Below are 16,631 nucleotides of genomic sequence, written 5' to 3' on the forward strand. Positions count from 1 at the left end.
ATGTACACACTCGCGTCCTAACCTGAAAGAAAAATCTACACCCACTTTATAATACTGAAAATGATTCAGGAAGTACAGCAAAGTTCTAAAACCAGCGAATGCATCTGCATACATAAAATGTCAATTTTTCAAAAGTAACATCTTCAGCTTTGAAAGATTGTCATCCATATATTTTCGTTTTTCTCTTTTTTTACATAACACGCTTTCGAGAAACAAACTGTCTTTTAATTAAGGCTTCATTAGAAAATGTGTATCTTGGTTTGCTAAGTTAAAATCGGCACATCCCAGTGGGCAAAAGATATAGAATATACGACTATTAAACGCATACCTTAGACGTGTAAATGTGCTCCGTAACTGGTCTAGAATGAAATTCTAATATACGTATATCGTTATACGTCAATTAGACATCTATGATTATATGTTTATTATACATAAATGGTTGAAGTTCTATTATACGGATAAATTTAGAAGACTATAATACATATATAGTTAAAGGTCTATTATACATCAAAGAAAGATTTTTATAGGTGTAGAAACTAGTAAATAAAGCCAATGATTTATTTTAGAAATGTATTCTTAAAATATACAAATATTCACACATGAAAAATATAGTTCAAATTATAGATTATATACAATATTGTAATCAACAAATGTCTAATCATCATAAAAAACACAACTAGTAAACTTCAGTTACAAATCCTAGTAACATGGCAATATATATATAGTAATGACAAACACAAACTAATTACATGAACGCGCTAATATTTAATTCAAAACCACATTTCGATTCAAATATAAATTTTAAAATTTACAACTTCTTTATTTCCACGAAAATATTATTAATGTAGCACAAACGCTACTTTCTAATAGAAATAAACTGTTTTGTGTCTCATGGTGATCCTCCTCTCCATACTAATGAAATGTTTAATATGATCCCTCGAGAATAAAAAAGGAGTCAATTTCCGACTGGAATGATTGATGCCCCATCAAACATTTTGTAATATCCCTGGAAGTTTATACAGTAGAATCCTGGTTCGTGGCTTAAATTCAAGGTAAACAAGACTAAGGAAACGAATTGGAAACTTGATGTTGAAGTGGGATTTAAATCACCCGGAACATTTCACTACATTGGGCAGTATGTGCCAGAGAGTAATTTTTGATATTCCTTCGATAGCTCAGTTGGTAGCGCGGAGGACTGTAAAGAAATCAGCGGGGTATCCTTAGGTCGTTGGTTCGATTCCGGCTCGAAGGAAGGTGTTTTTTGTGTACTTTAATCAAAGAGTTAAGCTCTTTAAAAAAGGAATCTGTTTCAATCAGACATTGATCAAAAGCTCAATAAACGACGATGTAGAGGTTCCTGTTCCGAATTCAGCCCACGTCTGATTGTCTTGTTTTGGCCAAGATCTGATCTTTGAATTAAGGGACTACACTGTCTGCTTTGTAATCCAAAAATGCATACCAATGTCAAGTTTTTTTGTAGATATAAAGGTGTTCTCTGTTTTCAAAGGATAGGTATTTAATTGGCATAATGATTTGGTATTGATTTTGTATCGTTGTACTATAAAGTTTATGCTTTCTGTGTTTTTATCGTATTGTGAACTTATTTTTTAAACAAATGCTTACAAAGGCAAACACGGCACACATCTGTTTATACCAGTGGTGAATTGTACATTTTTATTAAGTACAAGCTACTGTGCCCTTCTGGGAGTATAACAGGTTCGATATAAAGTGGCAAAAATATAAAAGGGGAAAATACCCCAGACTGCGTGTAAAGCCCTCGTTGTGACTGTTTTAGATTAAAATGGCGTACTGTGCACGAAATGTTGCAGAAACACAGTCTGATATTTTGATAATTATTATTTTAATAATTTGATCAAATTGAGGCCCAGGATCCAAATCTTCAGTTCTGATTTTTTTAAGTGATACCTTTCCTTCCTGTCGTGGAAGTCACACGATATGAGCAATTGTTTTTTTTTACGTTACGATCCAAAGAGCCTCAGACGCACTGTAACCAAACCAGGATGGATTGTGCTGGGAGCCGGACTGAGCTCATTCTCACTCCCTGTGCTAAAAACAGAATTTACTCTTCCCCGAGCATCGTCTACAGCTGCTGGATGGTGTTCTGCGTCTTACTGCTCCGGCAATTACTTTGACGAAAGACAGCTCACTTGGGCGCTTTTAACTTTCTCGCAGCTACGGGCGAGACTGATGCTCGCGATATGAAGGCACCCGCTGGTACACCTTCTCTAACTTTCACAATCGCGACAGACTTCGCTTTTAAAAAAAAAAGTAGATATAACCCTATAAAACCATTAGCTTTCTCAGTTTTTACATTAACCTATTTTCAATCAAAGTTTGATATTTTTTATTGCATTTTACATCATAATAATAATAATAATAATAATAATAATAATAATCATTATTGCTTACACTTATATAGCGCTGTTCTGGATACTCCACTCAATGCGCTTTACAGGTAATGGGGACTCCCCTCCACCACCACCATTCTTCTGAATGATCACAGAGAGTCAGGACCTCGGTTTTACGTCGTAGCCGAAGGACGGCACCTGTTTACAGTTTAGTGTTCCGTCATTGTACTGGGGTATTAGGACCCACATGGACCGCAGGGTGTGCGCCCAGCGACAAAAACCAGACGTGTGTCAGGCTCGGCTGCGAGCAGGACAATGACGTCACGGGGACAAAGTAGAGGAAATCAAAACGGTTCTATAAAAGACCTGTGTCAGCTGTTGGTTTGCAGTCTGGACTCTAAATCATCTGATCCGATTTTAAATCTCTCTAATACCTGAGCTGCGGCTTCTTCCAAGTATTTATTCGTATACTTATTATGTGTAAGTGTATAAATGAAACCTTTCATATATTGTTCAGTTTAAATCAAAATGCTTTACTAATACAAGAGAGAAGTATAGTACGAAGGATGTGACAAATTTATGATTTCTTGGAACAAAACGGTTTTTATTTGCATTCGAAATGAAGTGGAATTTTAGCGCAACACACAAACCCTTTGTCTTTTTTAGAGAGTGATTTTTAAACAGACATAAATGTAGAAAACGTGTTTTTTTAGCACTACAATAGCAGGGTCAGTGGCGTAATGAATAATGCGTCAGGCCTCGCGTTAGAAAATTATAGGTTGGACTGCCGTCTGCCTTGTTGCGTTTATACCACTTACATTCTTTTATATAAATGAACTGCACCTGAAAGCTATAGAAAACACTTTGGGTAAGTTGTCTGCAGCCTCATGCGAATTTCGACAACTTACCCAAAACACTGCACTATCTGGAGATCAGCTCCAGCTCTGAACTCAATTGCAATGAAAAAACTTGCGTAACAAAACTGGAGAACAGCTGAACTTGTGCTCAGTTCGGTGATGAGGGTTCAGAACTGTCGTTGTTGTAATTAGCACGAACTGCACAGGCTCTGAATCAGACCATGTCAATTAGTCTGATCAGTGTAGGACACGTTAATGTAGAATTATTAATAGGTTTATTAGTTAGTTGTAGAATGTAGAATTATTAATAGGTTTATTAGTTAGTTAGTTCAGGTTTACCCACCTGAACTAATGTAGAATTATTACTTGGTCTGTCTCTTGTTTGTATGTAAATGAATGTCTCTGACAACTTAATGTTAGTTTTATGATGTAGGTCAGGCATTGACATATGCACGAGTATACGACATGTCTCACTCCTGATTCAACTCATGTTCTATAGGAGATTGGCGATTCCTCCTGTTTCTCGTATAACCATATCAGAACAGAAGCCCGTGTTACCCAGCTGTGATTCAAGATCAACTGGCATCTTTATCCCTTTTTTATTCGTGATCATTATTTTCTTTAGTTATGATCAATATTGAACTTTTTCTAAATTAAATGACAATAATCAAACATGCAGGCAGATTTTTTAAAAGTATTCAGAATTGACACGGTGCCCCTTTGGAACAGTCGTCAGAAAATGTGAGAAAATGAAAGTTATGTAAGCTCTCACACAAAGCATTGAAGATTGGAATCTGAGTGTAAAAAAGCTACCCGTCTCCCAATGATAGGCAGGGATACACACCATGACTTAAATAGACTCAGCAAACTTTAACACCTATGATATTATGAGTGCTTTGCACGTGTCGAACTTCAAGAAGGAACTACTACAACAGTTGTGGACATAATTCAATACCACCGGCAAAGTCCAATGCCGGCAATGTCTGAGAAAATAATGTTCACTCATGGAATTTGGTCTTTGAATGGCTGGCGGGAAAATTCATTTATACTCCTGTTGCATCCTCAGCTGAAACATGTTAAAATAACAATGCAGATTTGTTGAAGAACCTGACAAGAATTATTGGGTTAGCACTGTATGTATTCTGGTATATTTACTTTAATTTTAATCTAAATGTAAACATACATGCTGTATAATCTATTGTAATTTTAAAATATGTTAGCTGAGGATGCGAGGGGGGCTATTATACCTTGTGAAACACGCAAGGAAATGTAAAAAAGGCTGGTATTTGAATAAATTTGGCGATCACAAGAAAACCACAATTTATGTGGTATTATCATCAATATCCTTCAAAATCGACGTTCAAATGAAGGATTTGAAGAAACTATGAAAAAAGCAACAGTAGTAGCAAAGGATTTTGATTTTTGCTCTTCAAGTCAGTAAATCGCCGTAGAGTTGCGCCCCTACAAACAGCACAAAGGATGAATCCCACCTCCTTTGTTATTGCCACGTTTGTGCCGGTGAAAGTAGCGTTTGTGCTATTGAAAGCATCTTGGAAAATGAAGGTGCAGTCACTTCCACATGTCATGATATCATTAGATCCGACGACAAGAGCTGAAGCCCCCCAGTCCAAGCCAGCAATGTGAGGAAGATGGGCATGGCGGAAGGTAGCGTGGCCGAGCTGTCTAAGGTAAAGGATTTAGGCTCCAGTCTCTCTGGGAGCGTGGGTTTGAATCCCACCACTGCCAAATGTTAGTGTTTTAAGACATGCAATACGATCAGTAAAAGCTCTTTTTGTTAGTCTGTTGAGAGGCTGCGTGAGGTGTTTAGAAATAGACTTTCTAAAAGACAGGCCGTCAGCTTGACATCAAGGCAAAAAAAATATTTTGTTTTCTCAACAGAAATTCTCTTTGGCACTTTTAGCTTTATGTAGGGAACAACATCTGCCGAGATCACTTTTAATATTGGCTGTGTTAGCGAGCTGCTTTTCCCTTTAAACTTTTACTTCTTCATGCTGAATCATTGGCAGGGGTAAAGCTTATTAAATCTTTTCGCATAGCGCTCCATCAGAAATACTTTCTCCTTGGTCAAAACGGGCACAGAAAGTTTTATAAGGGCAGCCTGTTTTGCACCGTCTAAATAACCGACAGTATGCAAATAAACTTTTTAATAACAGTATTTACAATATAACCCATGTTCAAAAATGCTTTTAGCTTCTTTTAGTCTAAGAAACAGGGGTGTTTTAGCGGATTGTGGTCTTCAATTAGTAAATGCTGAAGTGTTTCCCCGGTCGTGAGCAGATCTGGCTCCATTTAAACAGAATCCTGCTCAGCTCCTGCTTTCACTGCAACTTTTGAATTGAGCCCAAAGCGATAAGCAAGCTGAATTATCAAAGCTCATTAGGTACTAGAGATCACGGTATGTTATCAGGTAAATGCAGTCCCATGTATCCTCCGTAATTTCGAGTAAATACCAAAACACACCATCCGCGACCCACAGCGGGAATAAGCAGGACTTGGTTGTTCAGAGTGTGAGGCAACTATCGCCAGGAGGGGGGTTTAATCCTCGCTCTCGCTACTGTTTGAAATGCCAAAGACGCGTAATAGAGATTTTTGCAGATGTTTTTTTTATGCTCCACTATACATTACAATAATGAAAACAAATCAATTAGAAATATGCAATACAACGTCGGTTCCCGAAAATACAATCTGTTTTACACAGACATCATTGCTTTTGAGGTAATCCAGATTTTGAAGACAACTGCGCTCTAGCTCTGGAAAATATTACTCAAAGGTTGGAAAGTACAACACGTTTGTACGTTTGACGTTTACAACAGGTAACATGGCACTTCTCCAGCAAAGCAACTCAGGTTAGTGAACTACTGGTGTATTCAATGCACCTCCATTCATCCATCACTTGTCAGGGTGGTTGAGTGTTCTAAAGCATCATTCAAAGCGCTTTACAGGTAATGGGGACTCCCCTCCACCACCACCAAAGCACCATGATAAAATACTTGTGTTTTTCTAGCTCTCACGGGTAATCTTGTCTCCAGATCGAGGTTTTGGTTCAAATCCCACTCCTACCAGCTACTCTTTTTCCCTGTTACATTTTTCCCACCTTGATGTGCTCGCTGACAATGACAGGAGAAAGAAAACGGAGAAACTGGTTAGCAGACACATGATGGGCAGGAAGATTCATGAACTATTAGATGTGATTAGCAGAAAGTCAACTATAAATAGACTTCGTGCATTAAGAACTGTTTGCGTTGCCTGTAATCTAGGTAAGATTTATGGTAAGGTATGCATTCAAATGTGAAAGACTATAATAATGTAAAACCAGGAGAAGACTTATTAAAACATCCTGTTTTCCTTGCGGTTTCTAATGTATTTTATTAAATGGGGGCTTTGTGAAATCAACTTTTAGCCTCTTGGAATGCAGTCACTCTCCCCGGTCTAAATACCATTATGTAAAATTAGGAAGCAGCAGTATTTTGATAAAGTGCGGTGTTCCTTTATCACAGTAACACAACAGTAAACAGTAAACGCTAGGTGTTTATAATTACTCGGGAGCAGATCACCCTCAATTTAGAAAAAAACCTTTGCTCGTCCCTTGCTTTCACAGCGATATCTGAATCGAGCCCCATAGCGTTAAGAAAGCTAAATTACACAAAGCTCATATGACATTGGGAGTCACTGTACCCTATCACGTCCTGCTTGCACTGTCCTACTAAAAGATTAGAGGGATCAGAAAGGACACAAACAACCCATGAATCAACGATTTTGAACGATTTTACCGACTGCGCCTCTTGTTCCTCTATTACAACAGTAAAATTACTAGGGTTGATTCAACATATAGTAAGCTGACCCCCTCCCAGCGACGGCACGGTGGCCAAGTGGTAAGGCGTCGGTCTCGTAAACCGAAAATCGCGGGTCCGAACCCCGTCCGTGCCTCTTTTATTCACCGCCACGTTCCTTTATCTAAGTCGACAAGTAACATGGAAACGTCTCTTCTTGTTACTCTTTCTGTGGAAGCGCACAGTTTCCTGTTAAAGCCAGAACGTATTGCGGAAATCTAATATATGAAATTTGTTAAGAACTTGATTGGCTTTTCACAGAGAAAAACGAGAAAACCTCTTTTTCAGAAGTGGGATTCGAACAAAAAACCCGAAGGGAAACTGTGACGTGAACGCAACGCCTTAGACCCCCAGCCAACTTGCCTGTGGTGTTTATATTGAATTATATGTTTTATGTCTTTCTACTCGTTGATGAGGAAAAAAACTGAAATCATGTAATTAGGGAAATCTATTTTTTTCATGTGGAAAACTAGCACAAGCAAATGTAAAGTTTAGAGCAGCGCTCAATAAAAACGATCAGAAACCTAAAGCGCTACTTATGCGGATCAGTACATTCCCATACCAGTTGTTCTGCAGAAGAAATAAGAATAGCCGAACTGAAAGACGTTGTATTGCATATTTCTAATTGGTTTATTTTCCTGATTGCAATGTATTGTGAAGCATAAAAGCCAGCTGCATCAATCTCTATTACGCGTCATTTTTTGAAGGCGTTTCAAATAGCAGTCAGTGCAGTATTAACGTTTTTGGAGCTTGTATTACATTGTAAACAATCTTATTTAAATAAGTCTAAATTCGCACACTGTTATTTAGACAGCGCAAACCAGTCTGACCTCCTTCAACTTTCTGTGCCCGCTGAGTAGATCTTAAAGCAGCTGCAGCCAGAGTAGCCGTAATGGCAACACCGCGGGAGTTCAGCTTTTCTTATTTCTTCTGCAGAAGCACCGGCATCAGAATATACTGATCCACATAAGTAGCGCTTTCGGCTTCTGATGGTTTTTATTGAGCGCTGCTCTTAACTTTTGAACATTTGCTCAGACTAGTTTTCCCCATGAAAAAAAGACAGTTCCCAAATTACATGATTTCACTTTTTTTCCCCCTATCAACAAGTAGAAATAAATAAAACATAATACAATATAAAAACTACAGACAGGATGGCTGGTGGTCTAAGGCGTTGTGTTAAGATCGCAGTTTCCCCTGGAGACGTTTGTTCAAATCTTACTTCCGACAAAGAGCCTGTCTCGTTAGAGTAGAAACGACAGAATCTCTAAGTAGAAAACATTTCCACAACATCTCGCATTTCACGTGTTTAATGTTAATTGTCTTAGTGGTTGTTTCGGTGAATGTTGGCTCTCTTCTCTTGCAGGGTGACGGCAAACTTCTTCAGAGAGGGAGTCTCCCACGCACGGCTTTTCTTTATCAGGACCGAAGGTAACAGAGACAGACTTCAAACTCAAATGAATTACTTCTTGAGCATTTATGACCGTTAAAAAGCTGAGAGCAGAAGAAAAAGTCATTGGAAATTAAGAAATGTCTGCTGACAGTAATCATAACTCATGCTCAACTACGGACAAGCGTTCCTTGTTAGTACAGTGTTGAGTACCCCCGCTTGTCGCGCGGAAGACCGGGGTACGTTTCGGTGACAGGGTGCTGGTTTAATTTTTTAACAACCTGACTTCAGTTAAAAACTGTGTACTGTTTACTAAGTTTCAGACTAGTTATTGCGGTAGAATATGGAGATCATCTCTAGCTCTGAGCTCAACTGCAACAAGAAGTCGTGATGAACAAAATCAGAGCCCAGCTCAGGTGCTCAGGACTCAGGAGCATTGTTGTGGTTCTAATTAGCACAACAATGGGATACTTATTGGAAATAGTCCCAAAACAAGCACGTCTGGCAGCTAGTAGACCCCTGTAATAATTTTGCAGTGACAGAACACTTTGAAGATTTGCAATCTATTTAAATATGAATTTTCTAAATTTCAGTTCTCTTTACTCCCTGGCATAACTGAACTCTCACCTTCACATACTAAAGGCATTACATGCATTAGCTGCGATAATGCTTCTAAGAAACACAGAATGACATTTAGTTTTGTTCCTCATTTCCCCCAAGAAAAAAAAAAGGAGTAAATTTCCGCCTGGAATGATTGATGCCCCATCAAACATGTTTTAATATCCCCGGAAGTTTATACAGTAGAATCCTGGTTTGTGGCTTAAATTCAAGGTAAAAAATACTAAGGAAATGAGTTGGAAACAATGTCGATCTGGGATTTTACTCATCCGGAACATTTCACTACATTGGGCAGTATGTGCCAGAGAGAAGCTCCTGATATCCTTTCGGTAGCTCAGTTGGTAGAGTGGGCAACTGTAATGGAAACACTTGGGAATCCTTAGGTTGTTGGTTCGACTCTAGCTTGAAGGAAGGTGCTTTTTGTGTATTTTAATCAAAGAGTTAAAATAGTGAATCTGTTTAATTCAGTCGTTGATCAAAAGCTCAATAAACGACAAATCAAAGGCTCCTGTTCCGAATTCAGCTCCCGTCTGATTGTCTTGTTTTGGCCAAGATCTGATCTATGAATTAAGGGACTACTCTGTCTGCTTTGTAATTCAAAATTACATTTTGTAATGCAAATGTCAAGTTTTTTGTAGATATAAAGGTGTTCTCTGTTTTCAAAGGATAGCTACTTAATTGGCTTTATGATTTGGTATTGATTTTGTATCGTTGTATTATTAACTTTGTGCTTTCTGTGTTTTTATCGTATTGTGGACTTATTTTTTAAACAAATGCTTACAAAGGCAGACACGGCACACATCTGTTTATACCAGTGGTGAATTGTACATTTTTATTAAGTACAATATACTGTGCACTTCTGGGAGTACAACAGGTTTGATATAAAGTGGCAAAAATATAAAAGGGGAAAATACCCCAGACTGCGTGTAAAGCCCTCGTTGTGGCTGTTGTTTTATTATTAGATAAAAATGGCGTACTGTGCACGAAATGTTGCAGAAACACAATCTGATATTTTAATAACTATTATTTTAATAATTTGAAAAGTATGAGGCCCCAGATCCAAGTCTTCGGTTCTGATTTTTTAAACATGATATCTTCCCTTCCTCTCGATGTGAGGAATTGTTTTTTTTCACATTGCGATCCAAAGAGCCTCAGACGCACAGTCTAACAGTAACCAAACCAGAATGTATTCTGCGTGGACCCGGACTGAGCTCATTCTCACTCCCTGTGCTGAAAACAGAATTATCTCTTCCCCGAACATCGTCTACAGATCACTTGTGTGCTTTTAACCTTCTCGCAGCTAGAGGCGAGACTGAAGCTGGAGATGTGAAGGCACCCGCTGGTGCATCTTTTCCAAATTTCACAATCGCGACTTCTCTTTTTTTTAAAAAGTAGATATTAGCCCTGAAAAAAGCATTAGTTTACATTAATCGATTTTGAATCAAATATTATATTTTTATTGCAATTTACATAATAATAATAATTATTATTATTATCGCTTACACTTATATAGTGCTTTTCTGGACACTCCACTCAAAGTGCTTTACAGGTAATGGGGACTCCCCTCCACCACCACCAATGTGTAGCCCCACTTGGATGATGCAACGGCAGCCTTAGTGCGCCGGAACGCTTACCACACATCAGCTATCAGTGGGGAGGAGAGCAGAGTGATGAAGCCAATTCATAGATGGGGATTATTAGGAGGCCATGACTGGAAAGGACCAATGGGAAATTGGGCCAGGATGCCGGGGTTACACCCCTACTCTTTCAAGAGATGACCTGGGATTTTTAAAGGCCAGAGAGAGTCAGGACCTCAGTTTTACTTCTCAGCCAACGGACGGCACCTGTTTACAGTTTAGTGTCCCTGTCATAATACTGGGGCATGAGGACCCACATGGACCGCAGGGTGGGCGCCAAGAGACAGAAACCAGATGGTACCGTGTGTCAGGCTTGGCAGCGAGCAGGACAATGACGTCACGGGGACAAAGTAGAGAAAATCAAAACGGTTCTATAAAAGACCTGTTTCAACTGTCAGTTCACAGTCTGGACACTAAATCCACTGAACCAATTTCAAATCTCTCTAACACCTGAGCTGCGGCTTCTTTCGAGTAGTTATTCAGGAGAACATTGTGCTAATCATATAGATGAAACGTTTAATATATTCAGGAGGGTAGCTACGTCAGCATGCATATCTGCAAAGGAACAAGTAATACTGTAGGTTTATTTCATGCTAAAAAGAGAAGAGAGAAAACAAACCTGAAGAAGGTTTCACAGCTGAAACCCTTTCTTGCATAAATTGTAGAACGTGCTGTCACATTTTAGTTGCATAACCACCTCATGACAAATAACCTTTTCAAACCCCTCCAATCTGGCTTCCATCAACTTCACAGCACAGGAACTGCCCTTGTCAAAGTCCCTAATGATCTGCTAATAGCTGCTGATTCTGGTTCTCTTTCTATACTCATCCTTTTTGATCTCAGTGCTGCATTTGACACTGTTGACCATGACAACTTTCTTGTCTTGAGACTGTTTGGAGTTTCTGACACTGTCTCAAATGGTTCAAGTCTTACCTCACTGATCGCTGTCACTTTGTCTCTCTTAATGGGTACAGGTCTGAAATTGGTCTCGTTAAGTCTGGTGTTCCTCAGGGCTCAATACTGGGCCCCTTGCTCTTCAGCATTTACATGTTTCCACTCGGTCAGATTTTAAGATCACACGGCTTCAGCTATCATTTCTATGCTGATGATACTCAAATATACATCCATACCAAACCTGACACTGATGTGGCTGTCTCTGTTCTATTAAATTGCATATCTGACAAAAACTTGGATGACTCAATTTCCTTTATCTTAACTGAGACAAGACTGAAGTCATGCACCCCCCATCAACTTCATAAAAAACAATCCCATAACCCTATCTGTAGATGGTTCTGTACTTGATCTTCAGCCTAAATTGAAAAACCTTGGGGTGATATTCGATTCTGGATTAAGATTCAACCCATGTGTGCAGCATATTGTCAAACATCTTTTTTTCCACCTCAGAAATATCACTGGACTACGCCCTATGTGATCACTAACTGGGGCTGAAAAGCTAATCAACTTTTCAAATGTTCTTGAGAGAACATTTGTGTTCTCTCAAGTTGACTACTGTAATGCTCTACTTGCTGGGGTATCTATACCTCCTTTGAACAAACTGCAGTATGTCCACAATTCAGCAGCTAGAATCCTGACCAGGTCTAGTGCAAGTGATCACATTACTTCTATCCTGAAGTCCTTGCACTGGCTTCCAGTCAAATTTCAGGTAGACTTGAAAATCCTCATGCTCACCTATAAGGCTCTGCATGGCTTGGCATCTCAGTAGCAGTTTGATCTATTATCACCCTACTCCCCACCTTCGCTCTTCTAATTCTGCTCTCCTAACTGTCCCCCAAGCCTGTCTTCACTGTATGGGTGACAGGGCCTTCTCCTGTTATGCCCCCGAGCTCTGGAACTCTATGTCCAAGGATACCAGAGTCACCTTCCCTAAACTCCTTCAAATCCAGACTCAACACCTTGTTCTGTAGAAGAGCTTTACTGAACTGGTTCCATTCTTTACCACTCTGCTTCTGCTTTTCTTCATACCACATACGGGAAGTATTCTTGAAAGGGGAACCCTCACAAATATTTCAGTTAATGGGTCTCACTTCCCTTGAATTTCTCCACTCCATTTCAAACCTATAAACCATAAAGAAACAAGGGGAGGCAGAAGGGTCTTTCACAGCTTTATTGAAATGTTGCCATTACAAGGCAAGTGGAGGCAGGAAAGTCACAAGGGCCAGGCTGGAGCCTTCATTCAGGCACCTGGGGAGGAAGAAGAACAATCCAGCTAAACTGCAGGACACCCACCCCTACAGGAGCTCCTCCTGCCAGACCCTACCTGTCCACTGGCCAACATCTCCAAAGTCCTCTGCTCCCTCCACATCTTCACTGGAGCTCTGAGGGTCTCCCTCCTCATCCTCAGTCCAGTCAGCTCCCACATCCAGAGGACCCTCTACTGGTGCCACAGCCACCCGACTGCTGGTCACCAGGCTCCTGGTACCTGTGGAAAAGCAGCACCCAGGAGTGAGGGATCTGCTATACCCAGAAACCCACAGTGATGCTACTCATCTAAACAGTCCCTTTGTCCAGCATGGGATCATTCCTCAGTTGTCCAAGCATGGTTGTCTCTTGGGCAGAGATGCATCCACCAGGGATAGAGAACCAGACCCACCTTCATTCCGGCTGCCAGCACACCTGGACTCACAGCAGGCACAGACCTCATGGTCACCATACAGCTCCTCCCACCTGAAGGAGAGGAGGACAGGTGAGGCCTCCACCTGGCATGTCCCAGAGCACCCTCAGCAGGCTCCTTGCAGAAGTACCTCTTAGCCTCCCTGTTGTAGGTGCAGGACTTGGTCCCTGGTGTTGCTTTAGCAGGAGCCACAGCCATGACACAGTGCATGTACAGTTCAGTCACTTCATGCTGCAAGAGGGAAGGTCACAGCATTAAGGGATCAAGGCCAATAGAGGGACAGAGAAGGACCTTCTGCCATCTGTGAAGTCAAGCTGGCAGCTCTAGGCACTACAGCTGCCACAGTCTGGTTCACATCTAGATCATGGATGTGAAAGCAGACCATGGATCAGTAGAGCAAGAAGGCTGAGCAGCCTTTGAGAGCAGTACCTTCCTGGACAGCTTCTTCTGGAAGAGGAAGGCATCAATTGTGAAGCGGAGCACATCCTTCTGCTTGGAGGGGACAAACCTGGACAGGCAGCCATCTGCCTTGCTGTCCGCCATGCACCTGGGGACAAGGACAAAGATGAACCCCTGCAGGCTCTCGGAGCTCCTGCCCACCTCCCCTCCCAGAAGGGGCCGTACCCCAAGTTGTCGATCACGGGGAAACGGGGCTGGGAGTGCTGGTCTGGTTTCTCCGTTACGTAACACGAGTGGATGTACAGCCTCTGCTCCACTGTGGCAAAGTAGGCAGTGGCCTGGAAGTACATGGGCTGACCCAGGAAGTACTCATCCTTAGGAGAGAGCCGGACCCAGCGGGCTGGAGAGAGAGGCAGCATTACACCTGCACACAGCACCCCCTGCAGGCAGGAGGAGCCACTCACTCAAGGAGCTTACAGTTGGTGGTGAGCAGGACAAAGCTGTGCTTGTTCTTCAGGTCCTTGAAGAAGGTCCTTCTCCTGGCCCAAGTGGGGACATAGCCAACCTTGTAGGAGTAGTGGAACCTGCAGGACAGAGGGGGATGAGGGGCTTCTGGACACTTTCCCCAGTGGCTTCTCAGCAGCAGCAGAGCCCTGCCTACCTGTTGTAGGAGCACTTGACCGGCACAGAGAAGGGAATGAAGCGATGCACAGGTGCACTGGAGGAGGGCGGGGCATAGCGGAGAGTGTTGGAGTACATCAGGCGGCCCTGGACAACCTGCAGGGTTACAGAGGAAGGGATATTCCCAGGAAAGGCAACCCCGACACTAGCCCTACAGCTCACATCGATACACTGCCTGTAGATGAAGCCCCGCTTACTGATCGCTCGGTGCCACACTCATGAAGCCCATAGATGAAGTAGAAGTAATGGCGTGTGGTTCGGCTGACGCTGCAGTTGCCCAAGGTCACCTCCGATGGCCGACAGCTGAAGCCGAACAGGAGCCGACTGACCCTCACGTACATCCTGCTGGAGTCGCACCACACAGCCACTCCTCGGGTGCCCCCGATGGCCGGGCGAGCCGGCTGCCGCCCTCCCTGGGGAGGAAACAGGACGCTCTTGATGTAGGCGGGTAAGGGCCGGCTGCCGGCTTCAGGCTTCATCTTCTCCTTGTCGAAGTAGGGCGAGTACGCGTCTCTGGACACGGGAAGGCGGCGGAAGTCGGGAGCCAAGGACTGCGAGTCATTCTCGCTTGCAGACAGGTCTTCGGAGGGCGCATCTGCCAGGCTCAAGTCCTCCAACTGGGCTGCGTCTTCGAGAGCCGGGAAGTCGGCCTGGAGCGCTAATTCCCGAGAGTCCAAGCCAGCCGGCCCGGCGGAGATCAGTGCGGGGAGCCCGGCTCCTGCGCACAGGCACAACACAAAGAGAAACGAGCGCATCGCCAAATTGACGTCCCGCTAAACTGCTACAGAAGTAAGACAAGTAAACCCTAAACTGTGTTGAAGCAAGAGCATAAAGTATGAACGCGGTGACTAGGTTTTTATACTGGCAGGACCTGCTACCACACACCTGGTCACACTACCGCTCAATCAACACAATCAGTTACACACAGAGACCCGGATTGTTCTCAGAGTCTAATTTGAACCAGTTCCAGTCTGAGGCGGGACTCCGTGAAGCCGCCTGCACACTTTCCCGTGTGTATCTGACCTCAGCGGAGGAGTTCCACGCAATTTCGACAGAATTAAATCACCCACACGTGTAAAATTTGCTCAGATTAATGTATTGTTCAATTAGTTTCTAATTTCCGAGGACAGTGTGTTAAACTCGCTGTCAGACAGAGTACGGAACATGCGACACGTCCGTCCACACTTTCCTTTATCGAGGGGGCTGTTCTATCAACACGTACCGCAATGAAAATAATTTTACTATTTTTCATGTGTAATTGCATGTCATATTAAAATGTGTAATACAAGCATTCCTTTGCTTTCCAGTAAAGAAATACTGATCAGCTTTTGACATGATCTGATAATAATTTGTCTGATTTTCCAAAGATTGCTTTTGCTTCGCAGCACTGAGAACCAATGGAAGCCCGTTTCCGCCAGGGAGTAAAAAAAAAACGCGATATGGTATCTCAGAATTGTGACTTAGAATCTCAGAATTGCGACCTAAAAACTCAGAATTGCGACTTAGTAACTCAGAAATGCGACTTAAAAACTCAGAATTCCGGCTTTATCTCTCGTAATTGCGACTTTATCTCTCACATTTGCGTCTTCGAAATAGCCCATATTTCATTGTCTGTCCTTCTGTTATTGTAACGGATTCGGGTTCCAGGGCTTGTGCCCCCGCCGCTCCCACCCTACTTCGTGTCTCACTGTATTGGTTCGAACCCAGGCCTTGCTAGCTGAGCTAAAGAAGACCTTCTTTTTTAAGTAGAAAAGGACATACAATGGAAATATGTAAAAAGTATAAGTTTCAGATTTTATAATTGTGAATTCCTCTGGATGTGAAGTGTCTATTTCTCTATCTTATATCATATTCTGTCTCCGCTTTTGTATTTCTGGTGTTTCAATATTTTTTTTAAAAAAAGCCCACCGTCCACTATTCCATCCGGGTACTATGGAAGCCTCACTGGCGGAAATGGGATTCCATAAAAAATAATGTAATTAATTTGATTTTTATCAGGGCACTGTACAAGACAAGTCTTCAGGCCTATAGATCCTATGATCTTGTACGATTCATCAATATAGTGTAACGGAACGGCCGACATACAATTTGTAGTTCAGGTGGGTAGCTGCGTCAGCATGCGTAGGCTGCAAAGGAACAAGTAATAGGTTTATTCCATGCTGAAAAAAGGAAGAAAGAAAACACAACGTTTCAGCCGAAA

The 16,631-nt window shown here is 42.0% G+C and overlaps 1 protein-coding gene and 2 non-coding genes across 3 annotated transcripts; 2 read left to right on the forward strand and 1 right to left on the reverse strand.

Annotated features, from left to right (window-relative positions):
• Positions 1–1,164: 1,164 nt before the first annotated feature.
• On the forward strand, positions 1,165–1,252 carry trnay-gua (transfer RNA tyrosine (anticodon GUA)). Its single transcript is given in 2 exon segments — positions 1,165–1,201; positions 1,217–1,252. It is a non-coding gene; the product is annotated as a tRNA-Tyr (tRNA).
• Positions 1,253–7,102: 5,850 nt separating this feature from the next.
• Positions 7,103–7,174, forward strand: trnat-cgu (transfer RNA threonine (anticodon CGU)). Its single transcript has one exon. It is a non-coding gene; the product is annotated as a tRNA-Thr (tRNA).
• Positions 7,175–12,968: 5,794 nt separating this feature from the next.
• On the reverse strand, positions 12,969–15,186 carry LOC148812901 (zona pellucida sperm-binding protein 3-like). Its single transcript, XM_088908466.1, has 8 exons — positions 14,629–15,186; positions 14,412–14,527; positions 14,228–14,334; positions 13,976–14,150; positions 13,781–13,898; positions 13,482–13,582; positions 13,331–13,404; positions 12,969–13,159 (listed from the first exon to the last, which is right to left on the reverse strand). The coding sequence occupies exons 1-8, from the start codon at positions 15,184–15,186 to the stop codon at positions 12,969–12,971; spliced, it is 1,440 nt and encodes a 479-aa protein (XP_088764592.1).
• Positions 15,187–16,631: the final 1,445 nt, after the last annotated feature.

The sequence above is a fragment of the Atractosteus spatula genome, assembly GCF_055471065.1.
Source record: "Atractosteus spatula isolate fAtrSpa1 chromosome 10 unlocalized genomic scaffold, fAtrSpa1.hap1 SUPER_10_unloc_14, whole genome shotgun sequence".
Lineage (NCBI taxonomy): Eukaryota > Metazoa > Chordata > Actinopteri > Semionotiformes > Lepisosteidae > Atractosteus > Atractosteus spatula.

Coding starts and splice junctions, on each gene's coding strand:
- LOC148812901 (XM_088908466.1), bottom strand. CDS start 15,186: ATGCGCTCGTTTCTCTTTGTGTTGTGCCTGTGCGCAGGAGCCGGGCTC. Junction 14,528..14,628: donor AGTGTGGCACCGAGCGATCA/GTAAGCGGGGCT, acceptor GTAACCCTGCAG/GTTGTCCAGGGCCGCCTGAT. Junction 14,335..14,411: donor GTCAAGTGCTCCTACAACAG/GTAGGCAGGGCT, acceptor TCTGTCCTGCAG/GTTCCACTACTCCTACAAGG.